Consider the following 13,993-nt stretch of genomic DNA (forward strand, 5'->3'; position numbering starts at 1 on the left):
AGGTTTTAGAAGAAGCTGGAAATGCAGGTTTTCATGTGAAAACTCCTCATTTTTAAATATGAGGCAATGATTTTTAAAATACATACATACATATATACATACATACATACAAACGGAGTAGGCCAAAGAGAACACATCTGTGACCTGCAAGTAGTGTGGATCTTTGGTTGTGATAATTCACATATCCACACCCTGGAGGGACTAGAACAGTTTCTCAACCTCAGCAATCCTGGCATTTGGGACCAGGTGATTCCGTGTTGTGTTGTGTTGTTAGGCTGTCAGGGGCACTGTGGGACGTTCCGCAGCCTCCCTGGCCTCGATCTCCCCGATGCCTGTAACAGCCCTCCCCCAACCAAGTCACAGCAATCAAAAAATGTCTCCAGATATTGCCCTGGGCGGGCAGAACCACACCTGGTAAGAGCCACAGGACTAGATCGACATCCAGTTCTCCGCCAACAGGACTTTATGAAAGCATCCCTCATGACTCAAACAAGGGGTTTCTCATGTAAGACTTGCCCACATGAAGTACAGAATTATAGCCGCTTTGGAACCAGAAACCGGGGTGTGAAGGCACAGCTCTGTCATTTACTAGCTTGATGACCTCTCTGAGTTCCGGCTTCCTCATCCTTAAATCAGGAACAAATAACATCACCTCTTAGAGCTGCTGCAAGAACGCAGTGAGGTAATTTATGCAAAGCACCGAGCCCCAGCAGCTTAACAGGCACCAAAGACCATTAATCCTCCCCTGGAGAAAAGGCAGCCCAGACTCTGCAGTCGGGAGCCCACAGGATCCAGAGTCAGAAGCCCTGGGCCCGAGGCGTGCCCAGGCCACCTAGGAGCTGTGCAAACCTGGCAGGTCATTTCCCCTCCTTTATGAAACAGAAACGACAATCGCCAGTAGGTGAGAACCACGCCGGCTACTTTGGTTCAGCACTTGGCGCACGAAGCCAGCTGGAGCAACGTCAGTGATTAGTACCATCAAACCTTTCACAGCTTTCTGTAAGGGGAAGGACGAGCTCTTCAACAAACCCCGAGACCCGAGAATGCAGTGACACTGGGGCAAGGCACAGGGGACAAGAGTAATAACAACAGGGACCCTCAACCTCTAGGTCCTTCTAGACAAGCAGTTGCCAGCTGGTCACCCACAGGCCAAATCTGGCCACTGCTGTATTGTTTACCCCCTGTAGTGTCTTGGTGATTATTTAATTTGCATTTAATGCCATCTGACTTTCATTAAAATCCAGATTTCAGGCTTTTCTGCAAAGCTGCAAAGGTTGAGTCATGCTGGGTCCATCCTGACACATGCCCCTTTGGTGAGACAATAATCATGGGCGGGGCGAGGGGTGGGGCAGACGCCCCCCAGACGTCACCTGGCCTAAGTCACCCATTTATTTTAACACCCTGGACCCTCTAGGCATTTGTTTGTAACTTTAGCTTATCTAAAGATAACTATCTGGGAAAGCATTTGAACCTCCAGGGCGTACTTCAAATAAGGCAGAAACCAACACCCACTGGGACACTCCCTCCCAGGGCCTCACCTGAGTAATAGCTCTCTGGGTTAGGCCTTCAGATTCCTTTTCTCCTGGACACTTCAACCTCATGACTAAACCATCTCCTCACTCTGTATACACCTTCCTCCGTTCAGGGCATCACTTCCCCCAAAATAACACCTGTGTCCAGTGGATTATCTGCATCAAGAATTTTCACAAAACACAATAGCTTTCTTTTTAACCAGACTACCAAACACTCGACATGATGTTTATGTCTCCTGACCAGTACTCTGGTTTCCCTTGGGGTGCCTGTGCTCCCCGACTCTTACTCCCATGACTTAGGTGGGGTTGACTCTGTACCCATCTGCAGGCAAAAGCATGTGACCCAGGCAGAAGCACTCAGAGTCAGTCTTGGGGCTTTGGCAACAGTGCCTGGGAGAAAAGCGTTCTCTGTCCCTCTGGGACAGGAGCTGAGGAGGATGGATGATGGGGGCGGGGGAGTGAGGAGCAGGGGGTGGGGAATCTCCTTATGGTCACAGCCTGTCTAAAGAGTGGAGCCTCTGGAAACAGCCCAGTCTACGGCCAAGCTCCTTCTGGATTCTTTTGGTCACATTTAATTCCCATCTTCACTTAGGCAGTTAGAATTGGCTTTTCTTACAATCCAAAGAAACCTGATCAATACCAGAGAAATTTAAAAGATGTGCTTGAACATGGAAACAAAGCCAAAAGACTTTGCTCAAATTTTCTCCTTTCTTTTTGTTACCTCCCTCTATCCAGTAAGAACTAGCATTAGCCATCCCTCTACGAGCACTTATGTCATGGTATATAATTATTTCTTTGCTTGCCTGTCTCTTCCACAAATCTGTTGAGCTCCCTCGGGACAGAAAGTGTGTCCTATTCACGTCTGGCTCTTGCACGATGGCGCACACTTTGGGCCGAACAAGTGTCTGTTGAATGCATGAATCCACGGAAGGCAGGGGGACAAAAGGACCCATCCTAATTCTCTTCTTTGCGACACCCGTACCCGGAGACCACCTCATAAGCCTTGCCCCTGTGGTACACAAAGCGTCTTCTGAAACAGACCTACCCAACCACTATAAACAAATTACATCATGAGAATCACTCCTTCCAGACATTACTAATTCTCCCACGTGTCCGTCCCATGGACCCTGACCGCGCGGTTACCCACAAGGTCCTCGTTCTGGGAAGAAAATACTTCATTGCAAGATGCCACCTACAACTGTATGAATTGATACACACTGTGGACAAGCCATTCACACGTATAACTTCACTGATTAGAGTTGGGTTTTTTGAGGAGGAGAGGACCCCTTCTTTGCTTTCTAGCCTTCATTTTGACCCAAATACATCCAGAATCCTGATTCTGATGCCTGGCAACCATCTGATTCTGCCCAATAACAACTGCAGGCTCCCTCCTGCCTCCATTTCCCCCCGCCCCCATCCTTTATAATTAATTAAGTAGAAGGAAATACAAATATGTCTAAGAAATCAACAGCCATAAAACAACAGCTTCCCCACTAAAACCAGTTTTGACTTTAGGTGCATAATTGCCACACCCTTAATAGCTCTATAATAGCTGCCGCTTCCACTGCATCAAGCAATAAAGATTTTCAGTCAAAGGTCAGGCCCGGAATTATACTCCTAGGATGAAGCACAGCATTTACTGTATCCAATTCTCGTTTTCCCATACTTGGGCCCACACCACCAGGGCAGTCGAGGAACAACCGGATTTTCTCGAATTTAACAATATTTACTGAGCATCTACCATGTGATAAGAACCACAGCGGACCCTGGGAATCAAGAGAGAAAGTGTAAAAACTCTCAAAGCATTCAGTCTAAAGGGGGACACTGGCAAGTAAAGACACAATTCCATTATGGAAAAACAGGAATTATGAAAGCACCCAGCAGGGCACATCCAATCTATGTTGGAGCATCAGAGAGGCCTTTGAGAGACAGAGACCTTTATAGGGAGGACTGGAGAATGAACAGGAGGTGGCCTAGGGCAGATGTAGTGAAAGAGTTTCCAACAGTTCCAGGTAGAGGCTAATTAATATGTAAGAAAGCACAGCCTCCTCTGGAAACTGAAAGGAGGCAAGTATGGCTGGAATTTAAAAGTGTAAAGAGAGACGCTGCTACAGAGGAAGCAGGGCCAAGAGGTGGTCCTGGACGGTTTCGAGCTTTTGAAGCCTCTGAACTTTGTTTAAACAAACAAACAAACAAACATCAGTTGCTTGATACAAGGTACAAACAGGCCAAAATGACTCTGACAAATGCATCTTGACATTCACTAAATATTGATTCCACCATGCGTGTTACTGAGAACACTAGGGGGTAGGAAACTGGCAAGGAATTATCTTGTCATTCATTTACAGATTCTTGGTTGAAACATCAGCTGTCACTACCACTCTGTATACCTTCCTCTCAAAATTATTTCTATCCTTTTCCCACAAATACCTGAAAAGCAGGCACTCTAGGCTTTAGCAGATAGGGATTAACTCTGCAAATAGGATAAATGCACCCCAAGCTAACAGGGTGGGGGTACCAAAAAACTGAAACAACAGAACTAAGCAAAAAGTTGAGGGAAACAAAACAGTAAAAAGCAAATTTGGAAAACGCAGGAGGAAGTAAAAGTATTTTCATACACACACACAAAAGAAGTGTCCCACGTGCTGTGGCTAAACCAAAGTCCCCCTTTGACCCAACTGCTGAAAAAAGAAGCAAAAGCTGTGAAAAATTCCATTTTCATATCTCATCAGAGAGTTAACAACAAAATCGGTACCACACAGCTAACTAGCCCTGGAAGACCTCGAAATATTTGCCCCAGACGATACAGCACAGGACAGTCACCTCCAGAAGCTCTCCAAACCACAAACCATTCCTCTCTTTCAAAAGCCTGAACATCCACAACCTCTGGTCTCTCCTGTCATTTCATGATCAATGCCTGTGAGGCGGTAAAGCCGTCCCAAGAAACTTGGAGAAGGATGGGCTTCCAAACCCAAAGTGAGAAGAATTTTTTTTTTTTAAAGATCATTACTTTTTTAACTGGCTCTAGGTGTTTGCAGAATCTTTTTCTCTCCTACTTCCAAATTTCTCAATGTCAAGCTCTCCAGGTCACATTTGCCCCTGGTTTGGAGAGGGCAGCACCTCTCAGCTGCCTCCTCAAAGAGCGTTCTGAAACTCACTATGCAGATCCGCTGGGCTTTACTAACCCTGTACTTCTTTTTTGCCATCATACACTTGTAAGTGAAGGCTTAGCCACAGCGGGGCAACCCGGGAAGGCTGAGCGATTCAAGCCCGGCAGCCTTGGACGCAACACTCCTGGGAGGCGTAGCCCCAGGCGGTGGGCCCAGACCGGTTGGATCTCAAGAGGGTGGGGAGGAAGGGACAGAGGGCCTGTCCAGCGTCCCGAGGGCGGGGACACGAGGCAGTGGGGACTCTGAGGGATGGGAGCGGGCAGGCGCGGGCTGCCCAGCTGGTCTCCAGGGGGCCAGGCGGCAGCCCAGAGCTGGTCGGCAGGCCCTGGCATGGCGCAGACCCTGGCACCCGGCCCCGCAGGCCTCGGTGCGGAGGCCGGGCCCTGAAGCGACAGCACCCGAGAAGGAGCCGACCCGCTTCTGGCTGGCCCAGCGTGGTGCACTCACCTGCCCACAGTCTGGTTGGCCATCTTCTTCATGCGGTTTAACTGCTTCTTCATGGCAGCGGCTGCGGTGGCCGGCGGGGCTCGGGCTGGTCAGGATAGGGGACGGCCTGCAACTCCTAAATCGCTTCCTAGCTAAGGCGGCTGTGGGGTTCAGCTACCCAGGCCAGCGGCCCCGACCTCGCCACATTGCTTCCAGCGGCGCTGCCAACTGGGCTGCCCTAGTCGGGTCCAACGAGGATACCCAGACCCAGGGCAGGGGTCTGGCTGCATGGCGCCTGGTCCCCTGCTCCCCAAGTCGCTCCCTGTGCCTCGGGAGGAGTGGCCACTCAGGGCATCGTGGTCCACTAGGACCTTGGCATGCTTTCGCTCAGCGATCACCCATTCGAGTGATATTTAACACCCTTGCCAGACTAGGTCTCAAACACACGGTGGGAAAAGCAGAAACACAGTGTAGACAGTGCGACACCCCCACCTATGGCGTCCAAGAACACCCAAAACCCATCCTCGCGGCTAGACACCCAAGCTGGGCTTGCTAGGGAAGGAGGGCCGAGGTGGAACCACAAAGGACATGCGGGAGCTTTGGAGCCATGGAAATGTTCAGTGTCTTTAACTAGGCCCGTGCTTAAGTGCAGGTGGAGTTACTTTGGAGATGGCACCTTCAGAGCCGCCATCATGGTGGCCGGCGTCTAGGGGGTCGGGATGGTGTATGACACTGGGCAAGTCAAGGAAGCGGGGGAGAAGGGCCTAACCCCATTGCTGGGAAGTTGTGGGGATGGGCAGAAAGGCCTGAGGAGAGACAGATCATTGGAGACAGGACCTTCGTTAGGTCCCACACCAGGCCTGGGTGCTGCGAGGCAGGGTGGAGTGTTGAGGGGCTCCTGTGCTCCACCGTTGCCTAGAAACCCCTCATTGTGATCTGATTCTTAGCTTTGCGCTGGCTGCAGTTCAGGGACAGTTCGCGGGATTGTCCGACTGTGCTGGACGCTTTTCGCGGAGCGGACCAGGTCAGTTCTATAACCCGCAGTGATGTCCTGGTTTAGTGGCCTTAGCTCCAGCCTAGGCCACTCCCTGGGCCAAGTGGGTGATAGTGTAGCATCTTTCACTGGACACGTCACTAATTTTAGAAAAGATGTGTTGAGGAAAGGAAGTGAAAAGGTAGAGGTACCTGAATCTAAGACGAAGGAGGTTGAAGACTCTCAGTCAATTTTAAAATCAGAGAATGAGAGACTTAAAACTCTTTATAGTGATCTAGAAGAGAAGTATGAAGCCTCAGAGCTTCAAATAAGACAGCAGACTACTAGTTACAGACATCGATTACAACACAAGGATGTAGATATCAAACTCCTTACAGCAAGACAGATAGCGCTAAAGGATCAACTGCTGAAGCTGCAAGCAGTCTCACAGTCAGTAGACCCTGAAGCTGGCTCTGTACCCCCAGTCACTTTACCACCTCCACTGGGTTATGATACCAATGACCATGCTTTAGCTGTCCAGAATAATGATATGGACTTTGCTGACCTAATTTTGTCCCAACAAGAAATAAATAGATTGTCAAATGAAGTCTTAAGACTTGAGGCTGATGTCAGCCACTGGAGGCATGTTGCCAAAAAGTTCACAGCGCAGGGAGCAGAGAGCTTTGACCAAAATGAAATCTGCAAACTGCAAACTACCATCAAGGAACTTGAACAGAATCGATACAAGGAAATTGATGACCATCAACTTGAAATAGTGACAATGCAGAGAGTTCATCAACAGAAACTGGCGGAAGTAAGTCGTAGCCATCGACAAAAATGTAGGGACTATGAAGAAAGGATTGGAGAACTGGAAAATCTGTTACTGCACGGTGGCTCCGGAATTGGACCAACTCATGACTTTCAAATTCATGACATGCAGGAAGCTATTCAAATTCTGCAAGCTGAAAAGGAAGAGTCCACCAAGAAAATCAAAGAACTTGAGGATAGAATGAAATACATGAATGGAAAATTATCTTCTGTAGAGAGTGAAAGAGATGTTTTAAGGAGGGAACAAGACCAGATAAATGAAGAAAATAAGGAAAGAACTGAAGAGGGTGAATTGCAACCTTACGTTATGAAGCAGAGTGATGCCGGGACAGCAAAGGAACGAGTGCTTCCACCAAGTACATCAATGGAGGAAGTGTTCAGAGAGCAGCAAGCACTGTCGGATGCTGAAAACGAACCAATGAGACTGAGCAGCTTAAGCCAGGATAACGATGTCATCGAACACAACCTGAAACTTCAGGAACGAGTCCAAGTTCTAGAAAAAGAAAATTCACAGCTAAGTCAAGAAAAGGAAGAACTTCAACGATCACTTGTCAAATTGAGCAATGATTACAAAGTAATCAAAAGCACGGCTACAAGAGACATCAATTCTGGTTCAGAAGAACATGATTTGAGATGTGACTTGGAACTCAAGGAAGGACAACTCAATGAGAGGATTACTAAGAAGGAATTACTGACACCCGAGATAGGAGAGTTGGACGAGAAGAAACAAGAAACTGCAGAGCACGTGGTTTTGATGCAAGATCAGCGATCAGAACAGCAGCATGAAGGAGACGGTGTCATCCAAAAACTAAAACAAGAGCTGGAGGAAGAAAAAAGGAGAGTCCGTCAACTTGAAGACGATCAGATGAACATTGTTAAAGAGTTGGATATGCAAAAAGAAAGGTTAATTCAAAGTGAATTAGCTGCTAATGATTTGCTTTTAACCAAGCAGAAGCTTGAGGACAAAATAGAAGATTTAGTACATCAGCTAAATCAGTCACAAGACTGTAATGTCGACATCCACAAGGAGAACTGTGAACTTAAGGAAGTTATTAAAGAAAACAAGAAGGAACTTTCAAGAATCAAGAAGGAATTTGTTCGGTCTCTTAATCAAGACCCGAATGGGAAGGTTGACTCACTTAAAGAACACGAGGCCGAAGTTAGAAACTTAAGGCAAAATCTTTCCGAAATGCAAGAGCTCAATGTCAACGTAAGCAAAGTGGCTTTTGATCTCAAAATGGAAAATGAAAAGGTGGTTTTGGCACTTGAAGATGTAAGACGCCAGTGGGAAGAATCTATTGTTGGTAACGACCAGAAGTCTCTGGGAAAAAACACTCCAGTGGAGGCTTTAAAACTGGAAAAAGGACAGTCAGAAGCAGAATTGTGTCAGGCTGAAAAGAGGCTTTTGGAAGAAACGAAGAAGAATGAGCAAACAATTGAAGAATTGTCAAATACACATCACCCAGATAGCTCTGCCTTACACCTGGAGCAGGAGTGTTTAATGCAACTCAGTCAAGAGAAAGATTCTGAAATAGCAGAACTCAAGAATATTGAGCAGATAATTGCTGACCATAAAGAAACTCAGGCAATGCTGTCATCTTGTTTAGAAGAGCAGGAGCAATTGAAACAACTTATAGAAGAGAAAGAAACTTTTATTGAAAAACTGCAAGGAAGTTCAGATCCTTGGGAGGAATTACAGAAATATACTCAAGGCTTAAGAAAAATGGAACTGCTACAGCAAACCATCGAAGAAAAAGACACAAGTCTTGCATCCATGAAAGAAGAAAATAGTCATCTGAAAGAGGAACTGGAACGACTGAGAGAACACAGTCAAACCGAATCTACGATTAACCCTAACATGCTAGACGCTATTACGGATGTAGACTCTGAGAGCTCTCCATCAAGTGTCATGAAAGGCAATCTTGAGGAGAAAGTAAAACATCATCAAAAGCAAACTAAAGATCCAAGCCAGACTAAGATGCGACAGCGTCAGTCTTTACAAGAAATGGATGGTCTTGCAAACCAACAGGAGCAGATGAATATTAAACACACTCAGCTCTTTGCAGCCAGAGGGGAGGAGATCGAGAATTTACAAAATGCAATTGAACAGATCAAATCCCAGTTGCCCGAAAAATCCCAGCACATGCCAACAGAACATTCGGATGTTTTTCAAGTGACAAAAGTTCAGAGTCTTAATGTAGAAAACGGAACTGAAAAGCATGACTTATCTAAAGATGAAGCCGAAAGATTAGTAGGACTAAAAGAACAAAAATTAGAGATTCAACTTCTAACTGAAAAGAATATCCATTTAACTGAACAGATTGATCACCTCTGCAAAGGTGAGGCTGGTAACCTAACCCAGCTTATCCAGCAGAAAGATTTGGAGATACAGTATCTTCATACCAAAATATCTTCAGCTTCCTACACCCAAGACGAGGGGTGTCTTCAGCAGCAACTGCAAACGTATGCTTTGGAAAGAGAACAAATACTGGCTGTTTTAGACGAGAAGACTAAGGAAAATAGCCTTCTTAGAAGGGAAAACTTCAGGATGGTGGATATCATTATGGGCAAAGAGGCAGATCTTGAGAAGCTCCGAGATGCAAATATGAAACTACCCCCTAGAGCTGAAAGCAGTGATCAGGATATGTGTAGAGAAACGATTCAGAATTTATCCCACATCATTCGAGAAAGAGACATTGAAATGGATGCACTGAGTCAGAAATGTCAGACATTATTGACGGTTCTGCAGAATTCCAGCAGTGGTAATGAGGTTAATGGTGTTTACATTAATCAGTTTGAGGAGCTTCTACGGGAATGGGAACAATTAAAGCAGCAGGTTTCGATAATGGAAGAATGGAAACAGCAGGTGGTGGCCACGGTACAAAGTATGCAGCGTGGGTCAACCCATCTTCAGAACGAGCTTCAACAACTTCAGGCACGGGTTTTCATGGACAGTGATAATAAATCTCAACTACACATGAGCTATACTGACCTGATCAAAAATTATGAAGAGAACAAAATCCGACTCAAAAACATGGAGATACAAGTTGCCCAAATGCAGCTCAGCCTAGAGCAGCTTTGCAGTGCCAAGGCTCTTCTGCTAGGGAAACCTGAACTGACCTTACCGCAGCCCTCCACCGAATCGCCTCCTTCCGAGTCAGCTGCCTCTCTTGAGGCAGTTAAGTCTGATGGATCCGGTGAGTCTTCAAAGCTGCTCCAAGGAGAGATAGAAGAGTTAAGAAAATCAGCAGAGGAAAAAGATGCAGCAATTAGAACCCTCCGGGAGGATAACCAGACACTGTGTGAGTCCATTGCGGCCGCCTCAGAACTCGACAGAAAACAGCATGAAGAAAGGGATTCCAAACTTCAGCAGCTCCGGGAGAAACAGGATGACTTACAAAACTTACTCCAGGAAAAAGCTCTTGCTCAAAGCCAAAAGTGACGAATTACTTTCTTTAAGTGAAGACTTCACTAATGAAGTGAGTGAAAATGAAATTTTGAGGCAGGCGGTAATCAACCTGAAGGAGAGAGTCGCCAGTTTGGAAGTGGATATGTGTAAACTCAAAGAGGCCAATGAAAAAACACTAGAAACATGGAGGGAAAAGGAAACAGAAAATCAAGCACTACAAGAGACAAACATGCGGCTGGCTTTCTATGATGCGGAGAGAGGAACAGTTGGAATGTGTGGCCATGAAGGAAAAAGCTCTTGCCTTGGAGCACCTAGTGAAAGAAAAAGAACAAGGCAAGAGTGGGGAATTAAATCAGCTTTTGCGTGCAGTGACATCAATGCAAGAAAAGACACTTATTTTTCAACAGGAGAGAGGTGAAGTCATGCTGGCACTGAAACAGAAGCAGATGGAGAACTGTGCCCTCCAGAGTGAGGTTCAACATTTACACGACAAAGAAGTACGTTTGAAGCAGGAGCTAGAGCGAGCACATCGCCTGGCTTTGGAATCCAAAGAGTCTCATAACCGTGAAGCCTTAGCTGCAGAAGACAGAGCGGCTCAACTCAGAATGAAAGTGAAGGCACTGGAGGAAAAGCTCCTTCTGTCTTCTAACGCAGTGGAAGATGCAAGCCAACGAGCCCGCTTGCGGATGGAGTCATTGAAGGAACAATTGAATGTTGTCACCAGGCAAAAAGATGACATTTCACAACAGCTCTGTGCGTCCCAAGAACAAGAAAAGCAGTATGCACAAGCACTAGCTAATCTGAAGATGGAACTTGCTGAATGGATGGAAAAGGCAGACGATCTAGAAGGGAAACTGCAGAAGGCAAAGGCTGTCTTGAATCTGAAGGAAGAAGAAATTAAAGTTTTGACAAAACAAAATGAGGTCCAACGGGAAGTGCTAGATGATGTGCAAAGAAAACTGCTGGACTTAGTAAGTAAAGCAGAAGAAAAAGTCGACAAAAGCTTAGTGAGGAAGCTCTTGATGGAGTATTTTCAAACACCCAGACCTCAACGCCATGAAGTGTTAACAATTACTGGGAAACACTCTGGGCATTAAAAGGGAAGAAATGGAGCTGGTTTTTAATGAAGAGCAAGGCGGTGGTACCAGATGGATGGCTAGGTGGCTTGGGTCGAAAAGTGTCCCCAACACACCTCTGAGACCAAATCAACAATTTATGCCTAAGAATTCTTTTTCAGAACTTTTTGCTCAGTTTCTAGATACAGAATCTCACTCTACTGGTCCACCATCAAAAGCCTCTACTGAGGATATAAAGACTCCCAGTTCACCGGGAAGGAAACAACTGGCTAAAAATGCCCCACCAAGTCTTACAACGACCCTAGGAGCCGCACCCAAAACACCCAGTGTGAATCACTGCTCCACTGCTGTTTCACTTATTAACCCACCTGGACCTACAACCGATGGATCGGAGCATCTTCTTTTAAATGCTGTTACTGATGTTCTGCCCACATACACACCTTTGCTGCTGTCACCTGGCAAGAGCGCTGGAGTTGTGCCAAAAGACCTTTCAAAGCAGTAGATGCTTCTTCAGCCAGAGATGAGACAGTCCTAAAGAAACCGGGCACTACATTTGTGTACCTCACCACAACATGGCCTTAAAAAAAAAATAAGGCCATGTATTTGTATTCAGTTTTACTTTGTTTAATAAAAATATTAATACTTAAAAAAAAAAAAAGTGTGTTGTAAGGACTTTGAAGATATTCCCCAAACTTAAAACAGTGGTTACTCCTTGTGAGAATGGGCTTTGGTGAGATGGGTGGCTGTGGTCCAAGGACACTTCAAATACTGTTTGCAAGGCTTTTGATCAGCATTTAATAAAGGCATCAAAACCCCCTAAGACCATCAAATGGCCATGGCCAACTCCCTTGCCCATCTCAAGAGCCACTCCAGAGCTTCGCTGCTTTCCTGAATTATGATTGTGCCCTCGATACTAGAGGCCAGAAGTCAAGAACCCTCAATTTCCCACACCTGCTTCCTACGTTCAACCATCCATCTGTTCTTCTCCATTCACCTCTGCTCTTTCCCCTTTTTTTTCAGAGGACAAGGGGCCCAGCTTTGCAGCTGACGTCTCATGGCTCCTTTGTACCCTGGAAACTATCCAGTCAAACGACGTCAAAGACCTCATTCCACTAATTTTCCATTCTGCTTTATCTTTAGTTGTCTCTTTCCCTGAAGATAAGAGCCTGCCAAAGCCTCTGCCAGCAAAGCATCCTCCTTTCTGCTCCTTCAGGTACCACCTTCTCTCTCTACCTTTCACAGCTGAGCTTCTGAAATTCTTCACTCCTTGTCACCATCTCATTTCTCACTGATTTCTTTTTGAAAGCTCCACAAAATCTTGTCTCAATGCCCCCTAATTTCCTGATGCATTAGAAATTCGTCTTTTTAGTTACTTAAGCTCTCTGTAGCATCGTATAAACGTTATCCCCATCTTCATTCTTTTAACATTCTCTCCACCTTCTTTCTTTTGGGGTGCCACTCGCCTTAGGTTCCCTTCCTGACATGAGGCGCTTTTTCTCCCTGCTTCCTTTGTAACGTCTTCGGACCACTTCGTAAGTGGGCATGTTCTCTGAGGGGCCATCTTCAGCTAAATGGGTCTTCTCCCTCTCGCTGCAGGCTCAGGGCAAGCTCATCCACTCCCATGAATGGACGTTCACCCGGATGCCAGGGACTTCTGAATGCCTATATCTAACCTACCCTTCTGACTCCACCCTGATTTATCTGCTTGTCTGCTGCATGTCTGTGGGCTTCTCAAAAGCAACATGTCTGAAAGGGAGCTCAGCATCTGCCCTTAGAACCCTCCTCCTCCTCCTCCCCTTTTATCTTCTAATAAAACCTCTGTGCTTCTTATCACCCAGGCAAGAGGCATCAGAGCCATGGTTTATCTCTCTGACTCGCCCACTCCATAGCCAATCAACTACCAGATAGACCTTACTTCCTTCCCTTCCTTTCTGCTCCCATGGCTCTGATGCAGCCTTTCCTGCCTCTTCCATGGGCTAGTACAGTGGACTCCTCCCTAATCTTGGTGGTTGCACTCTCGAGCTCCCTTGGGTCCATTTTGGGTGCTGCTGTGAGGGTGAACTTTCTAAGGTGAAGATCTGATGTTACTTTCCTGCTGTAAATTACTTCAGGTTCCTCATTACCCGGAGTCCACACTTTAACAGAATAACCAAGGCCTTGCCTGTGTAGCCTTACTTCCTGCTCGTCACCCACATGTGGACCACCGTTCAGCCACGTGAGACTTCTTGCAAACATGAATGGACTCTTACCCAAATAGCTGTGAGCCCATGAGGCTAATCATAGCAGGGTAATGCATTCCACAAAGTGCAGATCAGAAGAGTTTGATTGGCCTCCTCTTCACTTGTTGGTGGGGAGGGAATTCCCACCCTAAAGCTGTGGGGAGGGGCTGAACACTGAACAGGTGGGTCTCATAGCAGGTTATTAGTCACATAGACTCATAGTCCAGGGGGTGGAGGACTTGGCGACACCAGGCAGGGCCACACGGAGGTTGCACTTGGGAACAGAGTGAACCAGCAGGGGCTCTCGGGGTCAAACGTAGGAGTAACAAGAGGGCGGAGGTGACTTTATTGTCCACTGGA

At 46.5% G+C, this 13,993-nt stretch overlaps 1 protein-coding gene across 1 annotated transcript; it reads left to right on the forward strand.

Annotated features, from left to right (window-relative positions):
• The first annotated feature begins 6,127 nt into the window (after positions 1 to 6,127).
• Positions 6,128 to 13,609, forward strand: LOC116657615 (thyroid receptor-interacting protein 11-like). The gene is given in 4 exon segments (XM_032460986.1): positions 6,128 to 10,346; positions 10,348 to 10,573; positions 10,575 to 11,405; positions 11,407 to 13,609. Coding segments are annotated over 4 exon segments (5,739 nt in total). The 5' UTR covers positions 6,128 to 6,174; the 3' UTR covers positions 11,917 to 13,609.
• Positions 13,610 to 13,993: the final 384 nt, after the last annotated feature.

The sequence above is a fragment of the Camelus ferus genome, chromosome 18 (assembly GCF_009834535.1).
Source record: "Camelus ferus isolate YT-003-E chromosome 18, BCGSAC_Cfer_1.0, whole genome shotgun sequence".
Lineage (NCBI taxonomy): Eukaryota > Metazoa > Chordata > Mammalia > Artiodactyla > Camelidae > Camelus > Camelus ferus.